The following is a 26,943-nucleotide window of genomic DNA, read 5'->3' as shown; positions in this document are numbered from 1 at the left end:
GCCTGGGTGCCTGGGCCTAAATGTGTGACAGTGGCCTGTTCCAGTGGTGGGTGACGTGAAGCCTGATTCTCTGCTATGACATTAAGACAGATTCTGTGCTGACATAAGGCCAGATTCTCTGTTACGGGACCTCTCTCCTCTGCCTGGGTGCCTGGGCCTAAATGTGTGACAGTGGCCTGTTCCAGTGGTGGGTGACGTGATGCCTGATTCTCTGCTATGACATGAAGACAGATTCTATGCTGACATAAGGCCAGATTCTCTGTTACAGGACCTCTCTCCTCTGTCTGGGTGCCGGGGCCTAAATGTGTGACAGTGGCCTGTTCCAGTGGTGGGTGACGTGAAGCTTGATTCTCTGCTATGACATGAAGACAGATTCTGCGCTGACATAAGGCCAGATTCTCTGTTACGGGACCGCTCTCCTCTGTCTGGGTGCCGGGGCCTAAATGTGTGACAGTGGCCTGTTCCAGTGGTGGGTGACGTGAAGCCTGATTCTCTGCTATGACATGAAGACTGATTCTGCGCTGACATGAAGCCAGATTCTCTGCTATGGCATGAAGAGACTGATTCTCTGCTGACATGAAGCCAGATTCTTTGCTATGGCATGAAGAGACTGATTCTCTGCTGACGTGAAGCCAGATTCTCTGCTATGGGACCTCTGTCCAATTGATATTGGTTCATTTTTATTTTTTTAATTTTCATTTTAATTAATTTCCCTATCCACATTTGTTTGCAGGGGATTTACCTACATGTTGCTGCCTTTTGCAGCTCTCTAGCTCTTTCCTGGGCTGTTTTACAGCCTTTTTAGTGCCCAAAAGTTTGGGTCCCCATTGACTTCAATGGGGTTCGAGTTCGGGACGAAGTTCGGGTCGGGTTCGGATCCCGAACCCGAACATTTCCGGGAAGTTCGGCCGAACTTCTCGAACCCGAACATCCAGGTGTTCGCTCAACTCTAGTAGTGGATGCTAATCGTAATCGGGAACAGAATATTGATGACCTATCCTGTGACCTATCCTAACGCATACTGTTCATGTTCTATTGGTGGTGATACATAGATATCTATGGTGGTGAAATATTATTACTATGGAAGTCCCTCATTAGTTCTTACCTGTTCTGCTTCAGGTGTACATTCTCTTCTCTTGGGTGGCTGTCCGGCACCAGGTCGGAATGCTCCCATAGGAATATTGAGATTGGCCTAGAAGATAAGACAGTCCATTAGTTACATTGACACTACCTTTACGCACAGTGTTCTACAATTGGCATCATTATCAGTAAAGCATAAAGTTTTCATTTCATGTTATATGGGCGATTTTCAGTGGAAACATTTCCAAATTGTTCCATCTTGGGCTAGGGCTAACCGGCGGTCAGGATCACTGAATAGCGGTGAGTACATAGGAAAACACTGCTGGATTCTTTTTGCAACTCACGTAGTGATCCCATTCATTTCTATGGAATCTATGGCCGCCATGGCTGTTGGGTGACCGGTGTTGCTGTAAAGCCCTAGCCTTAAAGGGGTGGTCTCACTTCAGCAAATGGCATTTATCATGTAGAGAAAGTTAATGCAAGGCACTTACTAATGTATTGTGATTGTCCATATTGCTGGCTAGATAAATTTTTCCATCGTATTATTCACTGCTCATGGCTATGGCCACCCTTCAATCCAGAAGTGGTGGCCATGCTTGCACACATGAGTTTGCATAGGCCAGGATATTTACCTATAGTGTACAAGCATGGCCACCGCAGCTGGATTGTAGGGTGGTTGTAACCAGGGAAATTAATCCAGCCAGCGAAGGAAGCAATATGGACAATCGCAAATACATTAGTAAGTGCCTTGTATTAGCCTTGTCTACATGTCTGGCACTATATAGGCAAACGTGTATGGACACCTTACCATCATACCTATTTGACATCCCATTCCAATATCGTGGTCATTAATATGGAGTTGGGCCCATTCTACGACCATAATAGTCTCCACTCTTCTGGGAGCCTTTCCCTAATATTTGTGAGGTCAGGAACTGATATTATACAAAAAGGTCTGACTTTGCATCTGACATATCCTAGAGACATGCCACAAATTGTCCTGCCCTGAAAGGACATCATGCTAGTTCAGCTGACAGTTGTCTCCCCCAATCTTCCCACAAACATCAACACTTGGGTTTGGATTGCTATGTGCATGAGCCCTAATAAGGCACATGTAACTGACGTCTGGTGGCAAAAAACTGCTCTGCAAGTTGACCATTTAAAGGGGTTATCCCTTAATTAATACTGATTACCTATCCTCAGAATAGGCCATCAAGATCAGATCGGGGGGACCGCCGCCAAACAGCTGTTAGAAGAGGCCAGGTGCTCCATGAGTGCCGTGGCCTTTTCTTAAGCACTATGATGTCACTTTACATCGGTCACATGGCCTAGTTGCAGCTCAGCCCCATAGAAGTGAATGGGGCTAAGCTGCAATACCAAGAACAGCCACTCTATTATGTATGGCACTGTGCTTGGAGAGATGCAGGGAGCCTGCTGAGCTCCGGTGAGCATGGTGGCTCCCAGGACTCCGACCCCCGCTGATCTGATTATGATGATCTTTTCTGAGGATAGGTCATCATTATCGTTTCCCGGATAACCCCCTTAAGGAGCTCCACATATTCAGCTTTTTCCCTTTGTTGCCAAGGTATACAAATTGGCTTCCTCTGGATAATTACTGCACATGTATGCGGCATCTTTTCAACTCTATTCCCTATAAAAATACGGAGATATGGTTATGTAGCATTCATCTAAGAGCGGTTGGGCTATTTACTCCAGCCGCCAAGTGTGGCAGTGGCCAAAAGTGTACCACCCCTAATAATGGAGATGCTCTACTGATCAGTCCTTTCAGGGCCAATTTAAAGGGACATTGATTTTTACAAGGACTTCCTGTTAATATATTCTAAATAAAAATTTACTTCCCCCCCCCAAATTACACATCACCTTATATTATTATCAGAATGTACCCTATGAATACCTAGTCGTTTCCATTTCTTGTGATTGGCTCCTTTGGGAAATTATATAAATGGCAACTGTGCACCGAGCCACAATTAGTGAGGATAATCGTTCTGTTATGAGCACTGCGGGTCCCAGATCAGATAGAACGAGAAGCAGCAAATATGGAAAATTACAAGGGATACTATTTTAAGATGTGTTCTCACGCCTTAGGTTTTACCTTAGGAGTTTTCAAGGACAAAAATTAACTGGTTCTTGTGCAATTAAAAATAAATGGTGCAAAAGGTAGTGAGGACCTCAAATATTGTTGTGATAATATAATTAAAAAAAGATTACACAAGAGAATAAAACCAGCAGTCAAACCTCTGGCTTTGCTGCTCATTTTTGCTGAACCTTTTTTTTGTATAAAAATCTTTCCATATCTATTCAACTAAATGTCTATATGTCAACTAAAAAGAGTGAATGGCTGGCAAGTAATACTAAACTTCACCTGAAGGGGGCACTGCAGAGAACATGGGTGGTTGGCAGCTGATTTCATTTATACTGGGTTGTCTTGATGAGACAACACCTTTTTGTCTAGGTTTCAATGGTTTTTTAACATAGGAAACTATTGCACTCACATCAAGATCACAATAGTCCCTTGACTTTGCCATGTCAAACTCAACGTGAACCCATCACACTGAAAATGCTGTCCTATCTGTGGGCAGATTCTGTATAACTTGTGTTGTGCTCATTTACATCTCTGCTCATTATGACTCCAGTGGGCGATCCTATTCAGTGATTGACAGGAACCTCTGTATACACAGTCATATAGGGAAGGATGTCAATCACTAAGCAAGACCTGTCCACTAGACTCCTACACATTGCAGACACCCAGGTCTAATGTCCGCGATCGACATTAACGGCCATCTCAGACATTTAACCCATCAGATGCCATGGTCAATTGTGACCACAGCATCTGAAATGGCTTTCCCCGGGGGCACTGCACTCCCAGGGCTAGAACTGCTCCCCTGAGGTTGGTTGGTTCTAATACCCTGGGTCTCTCTGAAGAAATCCATGGTAGGAGAACTGTAGTTCCTATGGGGGCCTGCAGGTGGAAAAGACTGAATTCATCATAATCTGACTATATGATATATATAATCTAAAGATTGTTTGTTCAAGACCCTGAGGCGGATTTTAAAAATCTAAAAAGTTTTTAAATTTTATAAAAAATAAAATAAAATTTAAATTCCCCCCTTTCCCCATAATAAAAAATATATAAACAATAAAAAAAAATAAAAAAAAATAAAGATCATAGGCATTACCACATCCTAAAATCCCGAACTATTAAAATATCAATGTATTCATCCCTAACAGTGAACGTCGTACCAGAAAAAAAAAATAGCCAATTTGCAGTTTTTCGTCACTGAAAGCAGAGTACACATAAATATAAAAAAAAGTTATTGGAGTCAGAATATGACAATGCAAAGAAAAAAAATATAAGTTTTCATTTCAAGTATTTTTTCATTTTAAGTATTAAAACACAAGAAAAACTATAAATATGGGGTACTGCTGTAATCGTACTGACCCAGAGAATGAAGGGCACAGGTCAGTTTACCACATAGAGAATGTTGTAAAAACAAAACTGAAAAAATAATTATTGCAGAACTGCGTTTTTTCCCCTTATTCCACTCAATTTGGAATTTTCTTTTCTAGCTCCCCACTACATCATATGCAATATTAAAAGGCGCCATTGGAAAGAACAATTTGTCCCACAAAAAGCAAGCCCTCATACAGCTATGTTAACTGAAGGGAAGGCAGAGAGTAAAAAACGAGAACATAAAAATGGAAAATGGCTGTGTCAGGAAAGGGTTAACGGACACTTCCCCCCCCCCCCCCCCAAAAAAAAATTAAAAATAGAGTCGTAGGCTTTTCTTCATGCAGGGCAAAAGTTCAAATCACTGCCTTCACCCTGTATTTAAATACCCTGGCACAGGCAAAGTTGCTGTGGTTGCCATACCCCCAGCTACACAATCTGCTCAGCTCCTGCCACTCTATAAAATGATTCCTGCAGATTGGACTGTATTATCAATGGGACAGGTTCAGGTTAAGGGCTCATGCACACGGCCGTAAGTGTTTTGCGGTCCGCAACATGAATACTGGCTGAGTGTGTGCCACCATTTTATTTCTCCTACAGACATTTCCTATCCTTGTCCGCAAAATGGACAACTATAGTAAATGTTGTATTTTTTTTGCTGGGCTGCGGAATAGACTTATGGTACTTTTTTGACCCCATTGAGTCCCCATCCGATCCGCAAAAAAAAGTAAAAAAACAAATCAATTAGGACAATGATTACTCAGTTATTGAATTAACTGCATTAAATAAAAAATGTATTAATAAACTTTAATCTTTTTTTTTTTAAATACTGTTGGGTTCACTCAGCAACATAAGTTCTTTGGCTGTTGTCCAAGTGTTGGTAATGTCTATGAAGGTGGCTGGCTGTGTGGCTCAGTTCACAAGCTGTGTCAGATCCTTGTCTGTCTCTACATCAGTCATGATGATGAAGAAGGAGCTCACTTACCTAATGAACTTAGCCTGAGAGACAGCCCCCTGCTAGTGGCGGGATTTTCAGTTCCAGATGTCATGGCGGGATTTTCAGTTCCAGATGCCAGTGGTGGGATTTTCAGTTCCAGGTGCCAGTGGTGGGATTTTCAGTTCCAGGTGCCAGTGGCAGGATTTTCAGTTCCAGATGCCGTGGCGGGATTTTTAGTTCCAAATGCCAGTGGCGGGATTTTCAGTTCCAGATGCTGTGGCGGGATTTTCAGTTCCAGATAATGTGGCGGGAGTTTCAGTTCCAGATGCCAGTGTCAGGATTCAAATGGGGCAACAATATTGGTAAGCCCTAATCCTATTAGTATGAGGGAATCCCTGCAGATTGTTATACTCCTCTGTGTATTCTTGATTTGTCTGCTGTGAGGCATCACTGCAGTGTTTTCAGGTTACATGATAGTAATACACGTCAACTACTTCAGTTTGCAGCAGACATGCCCCACCTTCACAGTCACTGTTACCTAGTCGGTATGTTAGCTAGGCCTGATTAAGATGGGCGTATTTTCAGTCCGTGTGTTATCAATGTGTGCATCAGACTGCAACGCACCCGTACAAGTCAAAAGCGTTTTTACTCACTAAGGGATCATGCACACAAACGTATTTTGTTTCCAACATGTCTGTTCCATTTTTTTTGCGGACCGTATGCAGAATCATTCACTTCAATGGGTCCGCAAAAAAATGGAAGTTACTCCGTGTGCATTCCGTTTCCGTATGTCCGTATTTCCGTTCCGCAAAAAAATAAAGCATGTCCTATTATTGTCCGTAATTCCGTTGCATTACGGACAAGGATAGTACTGTTCTATGAAGGGCCAGCTGTTCCGTAAAATATGGAATGCACACGGATGTCATCCGTAATTTTGCGGATGCGTTTTTTGCAGACCGCAAAATACATACGGTTGTGTGCAGTGTCGTACATAGAGAAGTAAGGGCCCATAGCAAGGATCAAACCAGGCCGCCCACACAGGACAGAAAGGTTTCTGCCTAAACCCTTTTCAATGACTCTTGGGCCATTTTTCCACTGCTTCATTTGCTAAAAGTTGTTCCTTTAGAGGGTAGAGTCCTGACCAAGTTTTCACCTCCAGTAGAAGAGGAGACCATCCCAACTGGGCCCCCTCTTGCCCCGGGCCCCATAGCAGTCGCATGGTCTGCCGCTATGGTAGTTACGCCCCTGGTCGTGTGCATGAGCCATGAGCCAAGCTGCTAATCCATTTCTGCACTTTTTAGAAAAAAAAAACTTGAGCTCACTCAGCAGATACCCAGTAGCAGAGTCCATAATCAGAGACAAGTCCGATCACAGACTTTTAACTCCTTGGATGCCATGATTAATTACGACTATGGCATCTAAATGGACATTTACCAGGAGCATCATACTCCCAATTACCAAAACGCCTGCCCGCAATAAGATCAGTGAAGCCATTTGGTTGCCTAGGACCTTCTGAAGGCCATAGCAAAGTTCCTTTCAGAAAGCACTCATTCTCCTGTGCTACTTGAGAAACCTTGGCGTGGTGTGCGGGCTCAGGTGTGTCCTTAATATAAGGATATACTGGCTAATGTCTCATTTTTAACATCAGTTTGAGGGTTAGTCAGATGTTACTGTTTGCATCCACCACAGTAGTGCACCTAATCTTATAACTATTCAGTCTATGGTAGAGGAATCAAATGACCACATTTTGAATTACCCTAAGGGGATTAAAAATAAAGGTAAGAAAAGTTAAATAAAAGTTTTTAAAAAATATAATAAAAAAAAGATATAAAAACTCAAATCACCCCCTTTTCCCATTTTACGAATAAACAATAAAAGAATAAAGATCATTGATATTGCTGCATTCAAAAATGTCTTAGCTAGTCAAAAAGCTATTCATAAAAGCATTTAATCCATATGGTGAACAGCGTAATAGAAATAAAATCAAAATGGCTGATTCACTTCACCTCCCAAAAAAATTGGAGTAAAAAGTGATCAAAAAGTCACACACCCCATCAATGAAAAATTGCCCACAAAGTTTTATTTCTTTAAGTATTAAAACACAAGAAAAACTATAATAATTTGTAATTACTGTAGTCATACTGACCTAGAGAATGAAGGTAATTTCTACCACATAGGGAATGCCGTAAAAACAAAACCCATTAAACTATGGCAGAATAGCTTTTTTCCAGTTTCAAACCATTTAGAATTTTGTTCCAGCTTCCCACTACATCATATGAAATATTAAATGGTTCTATTAGAAATAACAACTTGTCCCACAAAAAGCAAGCCCAATATGGCTATGTGAAAGGAAAATAAAAAAAGTTATGGCTCCTAGAAGGCAGGGAGTAAAAACGAAAATGAAAAAACTGAAAATGGTTGTGTCAATAAGGGGTTAAACGCAGCACACACAATCTTTTTTTGCATTTTTGTTTAACCCTTGAGGTGTGTTTTCTAGGTCAAACAAATTTTTATTTTTATGAAATCGCAGCATACTCTTGGTCTAGTATTTTTGCCCCAGTGTCTGCTGTTTTTGTCCAGTAGACCTCAGTTGCTTTTTTTCCCCTAGTTGAAAAAACACTAGTGCCAGTGTGTGTTGCATTGGAATTTTTGCATGGTGTTTTTTGTACTGTGTATTCTCCCCATACAGCTCTCTAGAGTAAGTGACATTACAGGGGGGTGCACACTTTCCTATAAAAAATGCAAGGCTTAGATAAAGGTGCTAAAACATACTAAATATGTAAAAACAAATGCTACAAAAACAAAGAAAGCCTGGAGTTTTTTTGAGGCTTTTGTTCAGCCCAAAAAAAGTGGAATGCAAAACTATGTGTGGCAGCACCTTAAATGTGGTGCCGACACTGCCGAGAATGTACGTCATGGCGCAAATTAAAAGGGTTGTCTGAGTGTTTAATACTGATGACCTACGCTTAGCATAGGTTCTCAGTTTCTGATCTCTTCCTAAGCCAGTGACGTCATGTTCCTCAGTCACAAGACCTAGGTGCAGTTCAGTCTCATTCAAGTGAATGGCCCGGGTTGCAATAGCAAGCACAACTGCAATACAATGGAGGGTGCTGTGCTTGGTAAGTTGCGAGGAGCTACAGTGAGCACTGTGGCCTCTTCAAAGTGGGTGCTGGGTATCGGACCCCCACCAATCACATACTGATGACCTGTCCTTAGAATGGGCCATTAGTATTAAACACTCGGACAACCCCTTTAACTAAGAATTATGGCATATATACAGTTGTGTTCAAAATTATTCAACCCCCACTGAAATTGAGTGTTTTGGCCAGTTTGACATTGATTTTGATCATTTCAGTCATCTTGTTTACAATTAAATCAAAGAGGCACTTGTAAGTCAGACAAATATAACATAACATTTATAATGAAATAACCACAAATGTCTTTTCTGTGCTCACATCATTATCAGTTGAATTCAACCCCCAAGTGACATTCAATCTTAGTACTTAGTACAACATCCTTTTCCAGTTATAACAGCTTTTAAACGTGAAGCATAGCTTGACACAAGTGTCTTGCAGCGATCTACGGGTATCTTCGCCCATTCTTCATGGGCGAAAGCCTCCAATTCAGTCACATTCTTAGGCTTGCGCGCTGCAACTGCTTTCTTTAAGTCCCACCAGAGGTTCTCAATCGGATTTAAGTCTGGTGACTGCGATGGCCACTTCAAAATGTTCCAGCCTTTAATCTGCAACCATGCTCTTGTGGACTTGGAGGTATGCTTGGGATCATTGTCCTGTTGAAAGGTCCAACGTCTCCCAAGCCTCAGGTTTGTGACGGACTGCATCACATTTTCATCCAATATCTCCTGGTACTGAAGAGAATTCATGGTAGCTTGCACACGCTGAAGCTTCCCTGTACCTGTAGAAGCAAAACAGCCCCAAAGCATGATTGACCCCCCACCATGCTTCACAGTAGGCAAGGTGTTCTTTTCTTCATAGGCCTTGTTCTTCCTCCTCCAAACATAGCGTTGATCCATGGGCCCAAACAGTTCTAATTTTGTTTCATCAGTCCACAGAACACTATCCCAAAACTTTTGTGGTTTGTCCACATGACTTTTGGCATACTGCAGTCGACTCTTCTTATTCTTTGGAGACAGCAAGGGGGTGCGCCTGGGAGTTCTGGCATGGAGGCCTTCATTAAGCAGTGTGCACCTTATTGTCTGAGCTGAAACTTCAGTACCCACATCTGACAAATCTTTTTTCAGTTCCTCGGCAGTCACACAGGGACTTTTCTCCACTTTGCGCTTCAGGTAGTCGTACAGCAGTCGAAGTCAGCATCTTCTTTCTGCCACGACCAGGTAGCGTTTCAACAGTGCCCTTTGCCTTGAATTTGCGAATGATGCTTCCTATGGTGTCTCTTGGTATGTTTAACATCTTTGCAATCTTCTTATAGCCATTGCCCTTCCTGTGAAGAGAAATCACCTCTTCTCTTGTCTTCCTGGACTATTCTCTTGACTTCACCATGTTTGTAAACACACCAGTAAATGTCTAGAAGGAGCTGAGTATCACAGTCCTTTTAAATCTGCCTAATTGGTGCTTATTATGCTTGATTGCTGCTCCTTGACATCCATAGGTGTTTTCAATACCTGATCGAAAACACTTGAATGAACCTCTGTTCGTAAGAGTGGTAGTCTTTAAGGGATTGAATAATTGTGTCAATGAAGAAATCACAAAAAAAACATTTAATACTGTATTACAAAAACAATTGATGTCATTTTAGTTGCATTTGGTTCCTTAAAAAGTCCTTGGAAGATTTCATTCTGAACACAATTACAAATGAACACTAAATTCCCTAAAACCCTTTACAGCATTGGGGGTTGAATAATTTTGAACACAACTGTATATCTTACCAAATCTCTCTATTGTCTTGTATAGAGCCATTGCGAAAAAAAGTTATAATATAAAAAAGTAGTTAAGAAAATAAAATTACTGAAAAAAGTTAAATACTTAAAGAAGAGAGGAGGATGGGGCAGCTCTTTGCCTCAATGTTCTGAAGTAACTTGTCCTCCTGTGTGATTAGAACAGGTTTTGTGTGTGCTAACTGGATGGCAGCCATTTTATTGCCCATGATGACTGCTCCCTAGACAAAACCAGTCATTATAACTAATGAAAGGTATTTGGGAATGTATTTATAATAAAGTAATATTTAAATATTTAAATTTTCTTAATTCACGGAGAACGCCTTTAAACAAAAGTTTGTTGTAGTAAAGTGCACTATATTTATTTAAAGCTGCACACCACTTAGTAAATGTGTCAAATTCTGGTCTGTAATAATTAGTGTTGAGTGAATCGAAGTTCACAAAGTGGACTTTGATTCGAATTTCAGGGAAAATTTGATTTGCTGCGAAGCCGAATGTCCTAGTGCTTTGTGGTAACTAATCAATTTTCCCTAAAATGGCATTAAATAAAAAAAAAAATGTATACTCATCTCGTCCATTTGCACAAGAAGAGTCTGCCTCCGCCATCTTGATTGAAGATCCCGTGCGAAACCTTATGCACAGTGACGTATGACATCACAGCACCGCCCAGAATGATGACGTCATCACGCACCAAGCGAGATTTTGTGCTGGATCTTCAATCAAGATGGCCACGGCAGACTCTTCGCGGGCAAATGGATAAGGTATTTTTAATTATTAAGCCCTAACAGCCCTCAATGGTCATCTCAGATGCCGCGATCAGCAATAAACAGTTCAATCACAGGGGGTGGAACCATCATCGTTCCCCGTCATTGCACCCGCTACTAACAAAGAAATGCGACTTGTGACAAAGTAATTGGTCACAAAGTGAATTTCTTTGTGAAATTTGGCGAAGCAGCCAAATCGAACTTCACTCATCTGTAGTCATAATATCAGATCTTAAATGTTTGCCTGATATGAGTAGGATAGATTTACGTTAAATTTTGCAACATTTTATGGCTTCAGAATGCATAAATATATTGCAAAGTTGGAGACTAAACCCTCTCATGGTAAACCCAATTTTACGGAATTTTTTAAACCTGAACTGCAAAAGTTCTGGACAAATATGACATGCTCCATGATTTGTCACTTTTTAACTCCAATAAAATGGCACTAAGCCATCAATCATCTCCCCTATTTTTTCAGTGAAACTGGATTAAAAGTTTGTATTGCAGCCCATCGCTCTACGCTATATTCACAGCATCATGTACATTCATATATAATACTGCCTACAAACATTAGACAAACGGAAGCAAATATACAGTGCCCGCAACACATATTATTCACTCCCAGCTGTTTGTACATACCTGGATAGATCTGACATTTGACGCCGATTGTTTGGACATGTTAAAAGCTGAGATCTTCCTGCAAAGTTAAAAGAATTAGATTATAGATATTCACTTCATGGCCAATGATACACTACATCTCACCTTCCCAGTTGCCTGGATACTTCCACTAATTATATGTTGGAGACGGAGTAGGAACACCTGAGCTCCGCTGCTTAATGACTAACAGTGGGAAATTAGACTACACACATTTACTACATGCTCAACAGACCAAGGAAACCCTTTATGCTCTATGTAAGAGTCAGACAGTGTTCACACCTGATTTGTAACCTGTTATATTTATTCATTTATACAGCACTTACTATACAAATTCTTCGGCTCTGTACAACAATAGCTGTTGGCTGACAGCGATCTCTCCTGGCTCGGCCGATCACATATGTGTATTTCATGTGGAAAGCAGAGACAGCTGCAGCCAGACACTTATGGTGGCAGCTTAACTCAAGGGAGAACAAAAGCATGGGGCAAAAATATTCATCATGTCGTGGGTCAGTCGGAGCTTACAGACGGGCAAGACTGTCCAGACGCTCAAATCTATTACAAGATAAGAAACGTAAGGATACTGTAGAGGATGTTAAATTTATTACAACTTTTAGTAACAAAAGCAAGGAGATTACCAACATACTATCCAGACACTGGGATATTTTAAAACTAAATCCACAATTAAAGGATAAATTGAAAGACTATCCAAGTATTACTTTTAGGAGAGCAAAATTTTTTAAAGATCATCTAGTACAGAGTCACTATGTGGCAGGCCCTCCTAATCCCTGGATCAAGAGGCCCCCAGTGGGGTAATAAACAGTGTGGGAGGTGTGTGGCCTGTGTTAATATGGATAGGAGTGATATCTTTTGGGATGCCACACACCAAAAAGAATTCAAAATCACGTATCCCATTGCAACGATAGGGGTGATCTACTGGGCTATTTGCCCCTGTAATAAAATATATGTGGGGATGACCTCTCGTCAATTCAAGAGACGCATCCGTTAACATGTGCTGTCTATTGAAGCTGCTAGGGATATCACGGACGTGGAACTACTTACGACGATACCTAGGCACTTCAAGGCAGCACATTTGATGGATCAGGACTGCGTTTCCGGGGGATTGATCACGTGATGATCTCCCCAAGAGGCGGTAACTGGAAGAGATTATTGGCCCAACGAGAGACACGTTGGATCTACATATTGAAAACTATGGCCCTGTTAGGGTTAAATGATAAGAACAGTTTTGCTCCATTCTTATAGGTTTTTGCCCTTATTGCTTCAATGTGCCAGGATCATTTTGAACCACCAGGTAGGACTGGCTTTATAATTGATGTTATGTACAGTACAGACCAAAAGTTTGGACACACCTTCTTATTCAAAGAGTTTTCTTTATTTTCATGACTATGAAAATTGTAGATTCACACTGAAGGCATCAAAACTATGAATTAACACATGTGGAATTATATACATAACAAACAAGTGTGAAACAACTGAAAATATGTCATATTCTAGGTTCTTCAAAGTAGCCACCTTTTGCTTTGATTACTGCTTTGCACACTCTTGGCATTCTCTTGATGAGCTTCAAGAGGTAGTCCCCTGAAATGGTCCTCCAACAGTCTTGAAGGAGTTCCCAGAGATGCTTAGCACTTGTTGTCCCTTTTTGCCTTCACTCTGCGGTCCAGCTCACCCCAAACCATCTCGATTGGGTTCAGGTCCGGTGACTGTGGAGGCCAGGTCATCTGGCGCAGCACCCCATCACTCTCCTTCATGGTCAAATAGCCCTTACTTTCAAAGTTTTCCCAATTTTTCGGCTGACTGACTGACCTTCATTTCTTAAAGTAATGATGGCCACTTGTTTTTCTTTACTTGCTGTGTATCCACCTGACTTCTCCTCAACGCAACTGATGGTCCCAACCCCATTTATAAGGCAAGAAATCCCACTTATTAAACCTGACAGGGCACACCTGTGAAGTGAAAACCATTTCAGGGGACTACCTCTTGAAGCTCATCAAGAGAATGCCAAGAGTGTGCAAAGCAGTAATCAAAGCAAAAGGTGGCTACTTTGAAGAACCTAGAATATGACATATTTTCAGTTGTTTCACACTTGTTTGTTATGTATATAATTCCACATGTGTTAATTCATAGTTTTGATGCCTTCAGTGTGAATCTACAATTTTCATAGTCATGAAAATAAAGAAAACTCTTTGAATGAGAAGGTGTGTCCAAACTTTTGGTCTGTACTGTATATAAAAAATGTTTTTAACAAATTGTTTTTCTGTTGTCTATTTTAGCTATATTGTGATAATGTATGGTGGTTTGATTTATAAGCTTATGTGCCATATCTCTCCTTCCTTCTAGTTATCCTTGAGTTATGTAGTGGTGTCAGCCTTGCTACGCAATTTCTTCAGCCGGTGGGATGACAAGATCGGATGAACTATTATTATTCTGTAATGAATCAATCAGGCTGGCTCACAGTATTTTTGCATACACAAAATTTGCTATCCCAATAAAAGTATCATAAAAATGTTAAAATATTAAACATAACCTTATTTCATATCAGCATAAATACATATAGATACATATAATGCGGAGCTCATGCATACATCTATATAACTGGAGTACTCCAAATACATATGACCTCTTTGCTTTCAGTGTTAACGTCTATCTGCAAAAATTAAACTACTAGATAATCGTACGATTTTACAAATTGGAAATTCAACTATTAAATAATCGTATAATTTTATGCGATTTTACCAGTAGTAGGAACCTAGATGGTTCGAAGGAATGTCCTCGTTGCGATTTTAAATGAGGAAACTTTGCGCTCAAACAGCGCTTCCAGATGGTGGATATCACGCCTTCAGCCCGTACTTGTTCACTGCCGCCTCATTCGTAGTGATCCCTCGTGTTGATCTACGTGGCGTCCCACGTGATTAGCCAGGGAAAGGGTTTATTGGTCGATAATATGATCCAATTGGGTTAGTCGATGTGGCGAAACCAACCTCGCCACTGGGTTTTGGAGAGGCCTGTTTATCAGCCTCTTGCCTCAGGATTATGGCCCATACTAACTTTTAAACCCCTGAACCTATTCAAGTAAATTTTGGATAGGTTTGTCCCCAAGTTATACTGTTTAAATTGATGTAAGTTATATGTATGGCCAATGTAAACTCACAAAGTTGTAACAATTTATAATAAGTGTAACTTGTCAGCTTGGGAGGAATATGCTGGGTGTGTTTCTATTGTGCCATTGTCCCATTGTGTGTTTAAATGGTGATGTCTGTCCTGTTATATCCACATGTGTATTGGTGATTTCTCTTTGTCTTGAGAGATAATTGGATTACGCCTCGGGTATCTCCAGGGCAGAGAGGAGGGAACCATGATGCATTGTGGGGATGTATTGTCTCTGTAAAACCTGCTTGAGCCAGATTGCCATGTTGCCAGCCAGGGCCCAAAAGATACTTTTACAAACTTTTCAACCCCTGGTCTGATTCATGCCATTTTGTAATATGTTGTTCCCCTGAATGGATTGATTGTGAATATGTATTTTTTATGTGAATGTGATGTATGGTTTTAGAGTTATGAAAGTTAGGTAGAAAGTATGTTTTAACTGTATGTGTAATTGAGTTTCCTCTCAGGATAAGGGGAGGGAATATGTGGGATGTAACTGATATGTGATTGGTTGTTTTATACCTCCCTGTGGGCGAACCTGTAATTGCAAACAACTGTAATAAAAACCAGGCTGGGTGTGCCAGCACCTCAGACCACTGCTTGACCCTCAACACGGAGCCTTGTCTCGTTATTGGGGGGATCCGCTGTATGCTGTTAGAGACTGATTGCCAGGAGGGTAAGCTGATTCCTGTTCGTCTGCTAGCAGCTATTCGTGAGGTTCCAGTTTGGAGTGCTACTTTGTATCCAGTTCGGGAGGTTGGTGTCCTGTCTCTCAGAAAAGGGGCATATCGCCTAAACGGATTTTAACCCCTTGTCTGCTGAAACGGTCCGTTACAGTCGAAATGGCAGAAATCGATGAAGCAGAGTTCGATCGGTATAGAATTCAGTTCCATGCAGCAAAGTTATTGCACTATGTAGGGCATGCCGGCATAGGCGGATCAGCTGTGATGGTATTTTAAACTGATGTCCCTTGGTGCCGGTATTGTGGTGGTGAGTCCAAAGTTTCCTCATTTAAAATCGCAACGAGGACATTCCTTCGAACCATCTAGGTTCCTACTACTGGTAAAATCGCATAAAATTATACGATTATTTAGTAGTCGAATTTCCAACTGGTAAAATCGTACGATTATCTAGTAGTTAAAGGGTTTCTGTCACCCCACAAAACTAATTTTTTTTCTTTTTGGATAGTTAGATTCCTCATAGCGCGATATAGGAGAATATAATAGTCTTACTTACTTTCATGCGGCCGATTCTTTATAAAACGAAGTTTTATAATATGTAAATGAGGGCTCTACCAGCAAGTAGGGCGTCTACTTGCTGGTAGCTGCTGCAGAAATCCGCCCCCTCGCCGTGTTGATTGACAGGGCCAGCTGTGATCTCCTCCTCCGGCCGGCCCTGTCAGTAATTCAAAAATCGCGCGCCTCTGGTCATTCGGCGCAGGCGCTCTGAGATGAGGAGGCTCGTCTCCTCAGCACTCCCTCAGTGCGCCTGCGCCGATGACGTCTTCTCTTTCGGTGATGTCATCGGCGCAGGCGCACTGAGGGAGTGCTGAGGAGACGAGCCTCCTCATCTCAGAGCGCCTGCGCCGAATGACCAGAGGCGCGCGATTTTTGAATTACTGACAGGGCCGGCCGGAGGAGGAGATCACGGCTGGCCCTGTCAATCAACACGGCGAGGGGGCGGATTTCTGCTGCGGCTACCAGCAAGTAGACGCCCTACTTGCTGGTAGAGCCCTGATTTGCATATTATAAAACTTCGTTTTATAAAGAATCGGCCGCATGAAAGTAAGTAAGAATATTATATTCTCCTATATCGCGCTATGAGGAATCTAACTATCCAAAAAAAAAAAAAAGAGTTTTGTGGGGTGACAGAAACCCTTTAAATTTTTGCAGATAGACGTTAACACTGAAAGCAAAGAGGTCATATGTATTTGGAATACTCCAGTTATATAGATGTATGCGTGAGCTCCGCATTATATGTATCTATATGTATTTACGCTGATATGCTGATATGAAATAAGGTTATGTTTAATATTTTAACATTTTTATGATACTTTTATTGGGATAATACATTTTGTGTATGCAAAAATACTGTGAGCCAGCCTGATTGATTCATTATTGATTTATTCCTTTTTGATCAGCTGGTAACTGATAGGCTGGGCTCCAGTAGTTTGCTGGTGGAGCTTCTCTAGAATTTATTATTAGTTTATTATTATTCTGTATTTGTTTCTGATGTGAGGCGAACTATATGCAGCCTTTTTTTATATTAAGTGGAGTATTACTCTATATGTTGTTATCGTGTATGGTGAATGATATATTAGCTGATTATTCATGGAATTGAAAATGATGTATTTACCACTCTGATATCATCATCTTTTGCACTTCAGCACTGAGCACTTTTTCATGTCACTTCACACTGGGTTTCCCTTTCCCTCCCTTTCCCTCTTCTTCCACTGTTCCTTGCATGCACTCACACTTTCTGTGATTATGATATCAGATGGTTCTATTATAACATAATGGGTGAAAATATATATATATTGCTTATGATATTTTTTAAAGATAATCATGTGAGGATAGAAGGGGCTAAATAACTGTTAATTAATTATTGATTATTAGGATTGTTCACTAATCACGCACTATGTGCTATAAGTTATAGATACATTTGTACTATATGCCATCTGTGGCATTTCACTTGTTTATTGGCATTTGTCACCTTATTGGATTACAGTGCCTGAATTTGTAAATACAGCCGAGAGTGGTATTCTCGGTCCGGCTGCACTATATGGCACTTTATAGTCTTCTTTGATGAATTCTTTATTTATATTTATACCGATATTTTTTATTGTTAAGTGTGATATCCTGTTCCATTGAGATATACAATATACACTATAACATTTACCAATTGAAACTAGATATGAAGGAGTGCTCCGATAAATATAGAATAGGAGTTTCTCCCTTACCACTGTGATGCGCGATAGCGGAGCCGATAATGTGACCCGTCACGTGACATTGTTATCCCATGTGACGGATCATGTGATACATGACGTAGCCGGCTGCATCACTGATTCAGGATGAGATCCCGGATGTATCTGGAAGCGGGAACAAGTGACCCGATAACTGATAGGCTGGGAATATCACTTTTACCCATTGGTTGATTTTGCGATGGAGGGGTATATAGGAGAGAATGATTGGCTATGCTGTTATGCCCCGTGAGGAAGCGCATAGCGAAACGATCGTCGGGCGGTACGCTCCAGGCTGGGTCAGTAATCTTGATATTTTTTGTGATTTTTATTAGCAGCATTACACTTTGGCTATGCATAGGTATATCACCGCCCCTAACGCTTTAGTGTTGAGCGGTGAACTGCATTATATGGACGCATGTTTGCTACAGTGAGCCTTATGTGACTATGCTGCTATCTGTTATTATACTAGTCCCTTGATGTCTGGAGCTCATTTTTATTGTCACACTCCAGTTTTCTCATGTCTGCTGCTTTATGTATTTTATAATTAATTGTGCTGTTTTATGTGGATTTCTAATAAAGTATTAAAGTTTATAATATTTTCTTGCGTGGTAGCTTTTTTAGCGGTATAGGAGTTGTACGGATGATTCCATGTGAGATACTTATGGTATTGATTTTCTGGTGTTTTCAGTCGGAGCTCCCCAAAAACATTAAACTGCCGACCAATCCTGCTGTTCTGCCAGGTCGGCCGGCTATACACTAATGTGAATGGGGGCCGTAACATCAGTGTCTGTCCCGGCTGGAGCTCACAATTTACATTCTGAAGTAACCTGTCAGTATATTTATGATGTGCGTGAGGACACCTGGAGGAAAACCATGCAAAAAAGGGGAAAGCATTATCAAAAGTGGTATTTTATACTCCAGTCTTGATCTCATTTCTGCTTAAATGAGAAATGCCAATTTTTTTTTAGAGGTGCAGGTCTCCTAATCAATAGCATAACCAAGGGCTTCCAGGCTTCAGCTCAAAAGTTCAGTTTTGGCCTTGCAGCACAACTTCTCCTCACAGTTGGCAGCTGCAGTCCATCTGTATCTTTTTAGCAGCATCGCTGGGTTTCTTAAGGCCTCCTGCACACAAACAAAATGCGGGCCGCGATGCACGAACACCGTCCATGGGGCAGCCGCAGCGGATCGCAGACCCATTCACTTTAATGGGTCCGTGATCCGGCCGTTCCGCAAAAAGATAGGACATGTTCTATCTTTTTGTGGAACGGAAGTACGGGACGAAACCCCACGGAAGCACTCCGTAGTGCTTCCGTAGGGCTCCGTTCCATGCCGCACCATTCCGCATCTCCGGATTTGCGGACCCATTGAAGTGAATGGGTCCACATCCGTGATGCAGAATGCACACGGAACAGTGCCCGTGTATTGCGGATCCGCAAATGCGGTCCGCAATACAGCAACGGGACACCTATGGTCGTGTGCAGGAGGCCTAAGGCGGACATATACATTCAATAGCTGTCGGATGAACATTCGTTCGTCCAACAGCTACTGTATCTGTCCCGACTCCCTGACAACTCCTCTATACACATCCATGTTCCATTCAGCCAAATGTATAAGTGTATTTAATGGGCAGAAAGGCGTTGCCAGACACCACTGGCTGCCGGTCATCTCTAGGGAGAACAAAAGGGCGAAAATATTCAGATGATGTCGGGGGGAGAGATGAAAGCTCGCCACACACATTAAACTGTCAGACGAAACTGCCGTTCTCGGTGGGTTCAGCCGACAATGCACTAATGTCCATGGAGGCCTTTATGTGACCCATCAATGTAGCACCACCAGCCTCTGATTACAGTGCAGTTCCATCTTCTCTGATTGGAGTCATCTACTTCTGAAATAGTGACCACATGATCTCAGGTGTTTGACAGAGGGAGGGCGCTTTCACACCACATTGATATTTTTGTGTAGTTCGTGCATGCACTTGCTCTCTGGAGTCAACTAGTGCAGGAATATCTCACCAAATATCTGAACACACACATATAATATAAATTCAGTCTTTATTGTTTAAAAAATATAAATACATAATGTTAGACAAAATACATATAATGGCAGCAATGCAGGACAAATACTGCCACAAGAAAGAATCCCCCCCCTAAACTCAAGCTATAAATTTTACAATGTCTGAGAAATCTGTGCAAAATCTATGCATCATCATTGTACAAGACCAGTGTAAAAAAATGTGGAATTTGAAATAAAACAAACAAGATGTGCTTTAACTGCAGACTGTCAGCTTTAATTTGAGGGTATTTACATCCAAATCAGGTGAACGGTGTAGGAATTACAACAGTTTGCATAATGCCTCCCACTTGTTAAGGGACCAAAAGTAATGGGACAATTGGCTTCTCAGCCGTTCCATGGCCAGGTGTAAGTTATTCCCTCATTATCCCAATTACAATGAGCAGATAAAAGGTCCAGAGTTCATTTCAAGTGTGCTATTTGCATTTGGAATCTGTTGCTGTCAACTCTCAAGATGAGATCCAAAGAGCTGTCACTGTCAATGAAGCAATCATCATTAGGCTGAAAAAACATAACAAACCCATCAGAGAGATAGCAAAAACTTTAGGCGTGGCCAAAACAACTGTTTGGAACATTCTTAAAAAGAAGGAATGCACAGGTGAGCTCAGCAACACCAAAAGACCACGGAAAACAACTGTGGTGGATGACCGAAGAATTCTTTCCCTGGTGAAGAAAACACCCTTCACAACAGTTGGCCAGATCAAGAACACTCTCCAGGAGGTAGGTGTATGTGTGTCAAAGTCAACAATCAAGAGAAGACTTCACCAGAGTGAATACAGAGGGTTCACCACAAGATGTAAACCATTGGTGAGCCTCAAAAACAGGAAGGCCAGATTAGAGTTTGCCAAACGACATTTAAAAAAGCCTTCACAGTTCTGGAACTACATCCTATGGACAGATGAGACCAAGATCAACTTCTACCAGAGTGATGGGAAGAGAAGAGTATGAAGAAGGAAAGGAACTGCTCATGATCCTAAGCAACCCACCTCATCAGTGAAGCATGGTGGTGGTAGTGTCATGGCGTGAGCATGTATGGCTGCCAATGGAACTGGTTCTCTTGTATTTATTGACGATGTGACTGCTGACAAAAGCAGCAGGATGAATTCTGAAGTGTTTCGGGCAATATTATCTGCTCATATTCAGCCAAATGCTTCAGAACCCATTGGACGGTGCTTCTCAGTGCAGCTGGACAATGACCCAAAGCATACTGCAAAAGCAACCAAAGAGTTTTTTAAGGGAAAGAAGTGGAATGTTATGCAATGGCCAAGTCAATCACCTGACCTGAATCCGATTGAGCATGCATTTCACTTGCTGAAGAGAAAACTGAAGGGAAAATTCCCCAAGAACAAGCAGGAACTGAAGACAGTTGCAGTAGAGGCCTGGCAGAGCATCACCAGGGATGAAACCCAGCGTCTGGTGAGGTATATGCGTTCCAGACTTCAGGTTGTAATTGACTGCAAAGGATTTGCAACCAAGTATTAAAAAGTGAAAGTTTGATTTATGATTATTATTGTGTCCCATTACTTTTAGTCCCTTAACAAGTGGGAGGCACATATGCAAACTGTTGTAATTCCTGATTTGGATGTAAATACCCTCAAATGAAATCTGACAGTCTGCAGTTAAAGCACATCTTGTTTGTTTCATTTCAAATCCATTGTGGTGGTGTATAGAGCCAAAAATATTAGAATTGTGTCGGTGTCCCAATATTTATGGACCTGACTGTAATCACCTGCATAAAAAATAAACAGTGACACATAAACAATAGTACAAAATAACATAACAAAAACCAGTACAAACCAGGAGTAAGAGAGGGACACCAACCCCGAAGCACGTTTCACCTCGCTTCCTCTTGGGGGCACATCCCTCCACTACAAACACCCTACTATATATACCCCAAATACCTGGGCTGAATCCTAATAATGAGGCCTCTAATGGAAAACACTTGTGATCTGTAAGGTGGTCGGGGATCCTATCATATCATGCCCCATCTCCAATCACAACAGATAGACGCCAACATCTCGTGGGATTTCCCGTGGTCACGTGTACAACTCGTCACGTGACCCCACATCGCCAGCATGCAAAAATCATCCCGTCGATGGATGTTTTTGCAACAAAGTGTCATAGGAGGCAGATCAGTCATAAGGCCTAGCCTACACCTCACCCTCATGAGCGAGGCGGGCAATAATGACAAAATAGATCAGTTCCCAAGCAGCCGAATATCGGCGCCAGCGCCATCATGGTTGAGGGCAACCATGGCCTCAACCCCAATAGAAGACATGTATTTAACAAGATATACTGTATGAGGTTCTAAAGATAGAATGAAAAAAGGGGGGAGATGAAAGGAAGAAAAAAAAGATCAAATACAAGAGGGATAAGAATATTTGGTAATATATACTAGATGCTATTAAGCTACCCACCCCAATACCTATTGTCAAATATCTAAAATTGTCCCTGCTTCTAATATAAATATAAATCTAATCAACATGATAGGTACATGCTTCTTTCGACCATAATTAGTACATGAATATACATACACTAAAATGTGATAAAAAATTACCATTGATGAGTGCATAAAAACATATACATAATATAAGAATCATTATATGAAATAGTGTAACTGGTGTAATAATATACACATAAATAAATAAAACTAGTGAATTCATGAGTAAATAAATACCTACAAACTATTGAATAATGCATAACAGTGCAGTGAATAAAGTGCTAGTGGAAAGTGCAGAAAAGTGACATGCAGTGAAAGTGCAAGAAAAGAAACGTTTAATCCTATCAGAAACGACCCAGGCCGATGGCGCGCAGAAGCGCTTCCCCGCTATTCCCCAATGTTCGAATCCAATGGCCACACCATGAGGGGCCCTCCAATAATATCTGACTGCTCATACATAGCTGGATAGCTCATAACTTGTCTCAGGCACTCCTATCTTAACGTCCCAGGGACGTAATAATAGCGTAAAGCCCAAAATTCTGAAATATAGCAAAAGGTGTTAGCTGAAGGGATATGTCACGGCCACGGTTTTGGCCGTGACTCCTTGGGAGCCGCATACTGTTGCCCGCGGTTTTGGGTTGTTGTGTCAACCGCAGCTTGAGGCATAATGTAGTTGGCCTCAGGTGCGGTTGCCGCGGACAACAGCTATGTGTGCGGTTTCCTAGGAGTTGTGTGCGAGTATGAATGCACTTTGGTATGTCTGTGTACACTCTGTGTTATGTCTGGTGTGCACGTACATCTTCCCCTCACTGTGGTTGCCCGTGGCAACGTTTGGTCGTGGTTGTACATGTGGTGGCAGTGTCCCAGCCTTCGGGCTGACTCCCTGGACATGAGTGCCACCCATGTCATTGCCTGCGGCAACAGCCACAGTGTATGTGTTGTTTGGACACTTTTCCTTTTTATGTGTGTTTCCCTTCTTTGGTGCTGGAAGGGTTAACTCCCTTCCCAGTGTGTGTGTGTCTCACTGGGTGTGTCCGACGGTGGGGTGTGGCTTCTTGGCCTATAAAGCCTCACTGCTTTTGCAGGTCTGCAGGTTGCTTCAGCCATGCTTAGCTGAAAGCAGCCTCCTGTCTTTACTACCTGCCAGTAAGAGCCACCCCTGTGGTCATAACCATAATGTCTCATTAAGTTTATTTCTAGTTATGTGTGATGTCCGTTTGATGTTTTACATGTGATTTTGTGCAGCTATGGATCTGGGTCCCTGTGTGGGGATGCGTTTGTGATCTGCACCCTGCCTACACAGGGATCCAGTCAGCAAGGCTGTGGCAGGTAGGTGGAACTCTTTGTTCACCTGCCATATCCATAGAGCTGTTTATGTCTCCCCTTTTCCAGCAGCTTGGCCGTTGAGACTCCTGCTCCTGCGTGTCTAGGAGGAGTGGGTTGTCTTACTCAGCTCCTAGTTTAGGGCCATCTTGAGGGCTAACAGGGACTTCTAGGTTCCGGAGCATGAGCCCTCCTACCATCAAGGTTGGCTCATGTAGCTAGGAGTCAGGGTCAGGTTAGGGATGCCTTTAGGAGGTGACCTGCTCCCTAATCCTGTCTTCATGGCCAAGCAGCCATAACATCACCGGGCTCCACACGGCTGAGGATTTCCCCCATCCTCAGCCGTGACAGTATGACCACAGGGGTGGCTCTTACTGGCAGGTAGTAAAGACAGGAGGCTGCTTTCAGCTAAGCATGGCTGAAGCAACCTGCAGACCTGCAAAAGCAGTGAGGCTTTATAGGCCAAGAAGCCACACCCCACCGTCGGACACACCCAGTGAGACACACACACACACTGGGAAGGAAGTTAACCCTTCCAGCACCAAAGAAGGGAAACACACATAAAAAGGAAAAGTGTCCAAACAACACATACACTGTGGCTGTTGCCGCAGGCAACGACATGGGTGGCACTCATGTCCAGGGAGTCAGCCCGAAGGCTGGGACACTGCCACCACATGTACAACAACGACCATACGTTGCCACGGGCAACCACAGTGAGGGGAAGATGTACGTGCACACCAGACATAACACAGAGTGTACACAGACATACCAAAGTGCATTCATACTCGCACACAACTCCTAGGAAACCGCACACATAGCTGTTGTCCGCGGCAACCGCACCTGAGGCCAACTACATTATGCCTCAAGCTGCGGTTGACACAACAACCCAAAACCGCGGGCAACAGTATGCGGCTCCCAAGGAGTCACGGCCAAAACCGTGGCCGTGACAGGATACAAGAATAATGAAAGACCAGTTAAAATCAAAATACAGTAAATTCATAATAAAAATATAAACTGTTAAGATAAAAATGCCAGGCCTAGACCCATGCCGGGAGACCACCCAGAGCAGAGCACAGTCAAACAAACAGGAGGGTGAGGGTGCTATTTCTAGAGGAATGGGGCAAAACTATTGCCCTCATTGAGTCCAAACGGAGCGACTGTATTTAAGAAACAGATTCACTTTGTCTCTTTTTGGCCCAATAAAATAACTTCCTCCAATTTCCTCCTCTAGGGGAAATGATCACCCGATCAATTCCTCTAAAGCGCAAGAGGGATCCATCAGAGTTGTGTTTATCTTTGAAATGCCTTGCCACTGTCTGCAGTTGTGTCAGATCCTCCTCATCCTTGGCTGAGTCAATTGATAGAATGTGTTCTCTAATCCTCCTCCTAAACTGTCTTGATGTCAAGCCAACATAGATAAGGGTGCATGGGCAAATTGCCAAATAAATTACCCTAATTGTGGTACATGTAATTGGGTGCGTGATTTTATATTCCCTATCATGTGTGGAATTTCAAAAATTTGCAGCCCTATCCATGTTGGCACAAGCCACACATTTACCACACTCCTTATTACCCCAAGGGATTACCTTGGTTCATAACGGACATAGTGACTCTGGACCAAATGATCACGAAGATTCCTGGCTCTCTGATAGGTGATAGACGGATGCCGCGGTATAAATTGTTGTAACTGAGGATCAATTCTTAAGATCTCCCAATACTTATTGAGAGCCATAAGCACCTCTTTCTAATTTTTATTAAATCCGGTAATAAACCGTATTTCATTGGTGTCTTGCTTGCTTTCTTTCTTGTAGAGAAGATTAGATCTCTTAGAGGACCATGCTCTCTGGTAGGCCCGTTCGATGCGTCGTGCACCATATCCTCGTTGCTGGAACCTACCACAGAGATCCTCAGTCTGCAATTCAAATGATTCCTTAGTTTCTCCTAGCCCGTAAAAACTGTCCAACTGGTATACTCTAGGTTATCTGGATGTGAGGACTGTGCATGTTATAGGGCATTTGCTTCCTATATAAGGAAGACCACGTCCAAGAATTCCATGTCCGTTCGACCCACCTTAACGGTACGTTTTATATTTTTGTCATTTTTGTTGAGTTCTTGTATAAATCGTCCAAGCTCCTCCTCGGTCCCCTGCCAGATGATCAGAATGTCATCAATGTAGCGTCCCCAATATTGGACCCTACTTGCCATCGGCAGGGGATCTGTCTGTAGAATCTCCCTCTCCCACAGCCCCAGGAACAGATTTGCATATGAGGGCGCACAAGATGCCCCCATTGCAGTATCTTGGAGCTGTAGGAAGAAGGACCCCTTCCCAGGTTGATGCAGTGTTTGCAGGTGGTGCTGTGGTGGGTGGTGACCCGGGCCGGATGAGCACTGTGGAGCTAAGAGCGTGGTTAAAACATATGTTACACAGGAGGATGAAATTATGGTGGAATAAAGCCACCTTGGAGAAATATATTCTAAAGGGGCTGATACCTAGAGGCTTATGGGTTTAGACAGTCCAATCATATGGGAGAGATGACGAGGAGTTCTGTAAAAAATGGGAGATAGCCTGCAGTTTATGCTCAGTTGCCCTAATGAGTCTTATTGTTGAACTGAATACGAAAACATCGACACAGTTGGAGTCGGAAATTATTACCACTGAGGAACAACTTTCTCAGAAGTTTACCCCTGGGGAATTGGAGGAATACAAGAAAGAGATGGAAGATGCCTTCTTGATATAAGAAGAGACAGATTAAAACCATTAAAACGAAGAAATTTCAGCACTATCTCCAGGATATGGAAAATAACCATATATATTGTTGGAAAAATGGTGCGAGAATGCGCTCTACATCAATTTTGTCAACGACATCAATGAGTGAGGATGGCGGCCTTCCTGTTCAGGGAGTAGGTATATATCCTAAAAGATTTACCAAGCGTAAAATGGGCGATGCCCAGCAACCTATAGGGAAGAGACACCCAAAGGGCAACCAGCAGCTCACCCGGGATCAAATCATGATACTGGGTAGGGGACTATCCTTTTCACCAACATGTAATTTAGATTTTTTTCTGTACAGTAAAGGATACACATCTCTTCGCAAGAAAGCTTGTTTTTAAGAAACTTTTCAGTTGTAAAATAGATCCGAATTTCACTACCCGATCTGAACAAG

General features: G+C 42.2%; 1 protein-coding gene across 1 annotated transcript in view; it reads right to left on the bottom strand.

The window, feature by feature from the left end:
• The window catches only part of SMPX (small muscle protein X-linked), an 87,190-nt gene that overhangs the window by 46,265 nt on the left and 13,982 nt on the right, over positions 1–26,943 (bottom strand). Inside the window, exons 2-3 of the mRNA XM_040423659.1 lie at positions 11,802–11,859; positions 1,106–1,192 (exon numbers count right to left, since the gene is read on the bottom strand). Of these exons, the coding sequence (XP_040279593.1) occupies positions 1,106–1,192; positions 11,802–11,840 (126 nt within the window). The 5' untranslated portion in view covers positions 11,841–11,859. The remainder of the gene's footprint in view (positions 1–1,105; positions 1,193–11,801; positions 11,860–26,943) is intronic.

The sequence above is a fragment of the Bufo bufo genome, chromosome 3 (assembly GCF_905171765.1).
Source record: "Bufo bufo chromosome 3, aBufBuf1.1, whole genome shotgun sequence".
Lineage (NCBI taxonomy): Eukaryota > Metazoa > Chordata > Amphibia > Anura > Bufonidae > Bufo > Bufo bufo.
This window is presented reverse-complemented; position numbering and strand designations above follow the sequence as displayed.